The sequence below is a fragment of the Kryptolebias marmoratus genome, linkage group LG9, assembly GCF_001649575.2.
Source record: "Kryptolebias marmoratus isolate JLee-2015 linkage group LG9, ASM164957v2, whole genome shotgun sequence".
Taxonomy (NCBI): domain Eukaryota; kingdom Metazoa; phylum Chordata; class Actinopteri; order Cyprinodontiformes; family Rivulidae; genus Kryptolebias; species Kryptolebias marmoratus.
Genome location: NC_051438.1, coordinates 28333122 through 28336664, shown reverse-complemented (window position 1 = coordinate 28336664; position 3543 = coordinate 28333122). Strand labels below are relative to the sequence as shown.

The 3543-nt window shown below is 39.5% G+C and overlaps 1 protein-coding gene across 4 annotated transcripts in view; it reads left to right on the top strand.

Annotated features, from left to right (window-relative positions):
• The window catches only part of elp1 (elongator acetyltransferase complex subunit 1), a 36376-nt gene that overhangs the window by 22479 nt on the left and 10354 nt on the right, over window positions 1-3543 (top strand). For all 4 annotated transcript variants that reach the window (XM_017429761.3, XM_037977370.1, XM_017429760.3 and 1 more), the window contains exons 15-17: window positions 778-881; window positions 1923-1976; window positions 2059-2164. In XM_017429761.3, the coding sequence (XP_017285250.1) occupies window positions 778-881; window positions 1923-1976; window positions 2059-2164 (264 nt within the window). The remainder of the gene's footprint in view (window positions 1-777; window positions 882-1922; window positions 1977-2058; window positions 2165-3543) is intronic.

Sequence of the window (3543 nt, the reverse complement as noted above, 5' to 3'; positions counted from 1 at the left end):
CTGTTTGCTCTAAATTCTGTATAATCTGTAACTGGGAAAAGGTCATTGATATTTCTATATGAATGATTTGACATAATACATCTAAAACTAATTAATTTATGTAATTTTTAATAAATATTGATCATGATTGGCCCTTGGCTAGGACGAAATTTTTAAATTTTGGCCCCCTTGCGTCACTGGGTTTGACCCCCCTGCATTAAACCCTAGGGAGACCCTAACCCTAGCCCTGGGTCAAAAGGCCCTCACCCCTTAAGGCAGTGATTCCCAAAATGTGGGGCACAGTGTGATTGCAGGCGGGGCGACAGAAGCAGTATGGATGAAAAAAAAAACATTACCTGATGAAGCATAATGGACAGGTTTTTAACCCCATTTTGCATAGAGGCTTTTTACACACGTATTGATGATAGTAAAATTGAATATTGTTACAAATAAAAAGAAATATGTTTGAAATAACACTGACAGCAAAGAATACTCTTCTACAGTATAGAACTAAAAAAAAAAAAAAAAAAACAGTTACACAAAAGTGTTTCACTGTAAAGATGGTTTGTAGTTTTTTTTGTTGCAACCTGAAGTGTGAAATAAACTTCAATCATGTTAATTTTGTCTCCTCTTTACTAAAAACACACGACACATCAGGGAGATTGAAATCCCTGGATGGGTTATGAAAGGTTTAAATAAATGATTAGTTTCTGTTCTTTTCCTTTTATATGACTTGCATTAAAGTCAGTTTTAAAAGAAAACACAGGTGTTTGTTTCATAAACTGTTTTTTGGAACAGATTGTCCTGAGCCGTCAGCAGAGGACTGGTGTGACTCCAGCGGCTGCAGGATCAGCTTCCCTGTTCCCTGCGTCCAGACGGCGCTCTGCAGCATCAGTGGAGCGGTACATAAATACCTCAGTCTACAAGAGATGCAGCTTTTATTGCTGTCTCATTTGATGGATCAGTTTGATGATTTGACCCTGATGTTATGAAACATTGTTTTTATTCTCTGTCCTTGAAAAAAAAAGAAATTCCTGCTCCTTCTGAACCCGTTAATCCCATTAAAACTTGTTTCTGCGAGTTAATCTGAGCTAATGCCTGCTGATAAACTTTATCAGTTCTTGGTATCAGCCCCTCACCATCAGCCAAATTACTGGACTCACTGCAGACCCTCAGCTGCTGGGAAGGTTTAGTCTGGTTGTTAGCAGTGGTGGACAGTAACGGAGTACATTTACTTGATTACTGTACATAAGTTCATTTTTTGAGAATCTTTTACTTTACTTGAGTAATTCTTTGGGGGGGAACTTTTAACTTTCAGTCCACTACATTTCTAGGAAGCTGGTCGTTACTTCGTGGTAACAGATTCAACCTTAAACCTCTGTTCCACAGTGAAAGTGTGAGGAGAATCCAGACTCTGGTTTGGTGTGTTTTTAGATTAAAAAATCCTTATTTTTTTGTGGCGTTTTTATGCTGAAGGTGTAGAAGTTGTAGCAGAGTGTTTCTACGCGTCGATACATCAGGTGGTTTCTGAAAGTTACAAGGTTCTGCAAAATTACTGATATTAGAACATTTAATTTGCATTTTTGAATACTTAAGTACTTTTAAATGCATGTACTTTTGAATACTTAAGTATTTTCAAAAGTGAGTATTTCAGTACTTTAACTTGAGTACATTTTTGACCGAGCAACTTTTACTTGTAGTTGAGTAAGATTTGACCACGAGTATCAGTACTTTTACTCAAGTACTGTAGTTGAGTACTTCGTCCACCACTGGTTGTTAGTTATGGCCTAACAGGAAACTTGATGCTGAATGAGAAGATGAGCCTAAACAAAGTAATATTAATTAATGACCACAGTCTCTCCAGTCTACAGTTCCATACATTTACATTATTGATTGTTGGGACAGAATTATTCATGGGTTTAAATGTTTCTCTTTATCTTCAGGAATACCTGCTTGGCCTCACGGACAGATCCCACCTGTATGCTGGAGACACAGAGGTCTGACGTCGGCTTCTTCATCTGTTAGGAAAATGAAGCTAATGTGTTTTTGTTTTTCTTAAAGAATATACATTTATTTCAGCTTGCTTCCAACGTTTGTTCCTTTGCCGTTTGTGACGACTTCCTCCTGATCAGCACACACTCTCACACCTGCCGCTGCCTGCAGCTGAGCACGCTCACAGTCAAAGGTGAGACGAGACGAACACACGGGTTACATCATATCAACGTTTTATATTAACATGTCGTAAAGTTTAGATCGAGCTCAGTTTAATGATGGTAACTTTGCTTTTTATTAAAGTGAAAAATCAGGTTTATTTCCACAACAGCAGCAGTTTTCAGAAGATTTTTCTTTTTTTTTAAATAATGGTAACATCCGATCTTTATATATCAGTGTTGTCAGACTCTGAGGCATGTGCCCTGCAATAACAATAGTAATAATAACTAGAAAGTTCCTGGAGAAACTTTGACGGGGCCTGCCACGGTGTGCGTCCGTGCTGAACCAAGATGGTTCCAAGAGCTGATCAGTTGCAGACAGGAATCATAAAGGGCTGGTCCAAACACGAGAGGAGTCCACCTCTGAAGTTTGACCTTTGTACTGTAAACGGTTGCAGAGTTGGAGCTCACAGGCTGTTGTGACCTTGACCTTTGACCTTGTGACCTTGAACTACTTGGCATGGATCCTTTACCCATAAGGGGTCTAGCTGTGATGGTTGACCTTCCTACGTTACATGATTGCAGAGTTAGAGCACGCACAATTTTGCTCTGAAATTTTTACACCGCTAGCTTTGGCGGCCATCTTGATATTTTAACTTTGCACTCAGTATGCAATAGGCCTCTGTCTCAGCTACTGCTTTGCTAAATTTTAGCTCCATATGTCTATGTGTGAAGTTTGAACTCTCTGCTATAAACGGTTGCAGAGTCAGAGCACGCACAAATTTTGGTCCCAATTTTCACCTTGTTAGCTGTGGCGGCCATCTTGATTTTTTTTTTAAAGCAGTCAGTATGAGAAGCGACTTTGTCTCAGCTACTACCATATCAAATTTCAGCTCCATATGTCTAAAAATGACTGAGTTAAAGCTGAAAGAAAGTTTGACGATTACAAAATGGCCGACATTGCCAGTTGTAGACAAGCATCATAAAGGGCTGGTCCTTGACACATGAGGAGTCCATCTGTGACGTTTGACCTTTCTGCTATAAACGGTTGCAGAGTCAGAGCACGCACAAATTTTTGCCTCAATTTTCACCTTGTTAGCTGTGGCGGCCATCTTGATTTTTTTTAAAAGTAGTCAATATGAGAAGCGACTTTGTCTCAGCTACTACCATATCAAATTTCAGCTCCATATGTCTTAAAATGACTGACTTAAAGCTGAAAGAAAGTATGATGATTACAAAATGGCCGACATTGCCAGTTGAAGACAAGCGTCATAAAGGGCTGGTCCTTGACATGTGAGGAGTACATCTATGACGTTTGACCGTTCTACTGTACACGGTTGCAGAGTTGGAGCTCACGGGCTGTTGTGACCTTGACCTTTGACCTTTTGACCTTGAACTCCTTAGCATGGCTCCC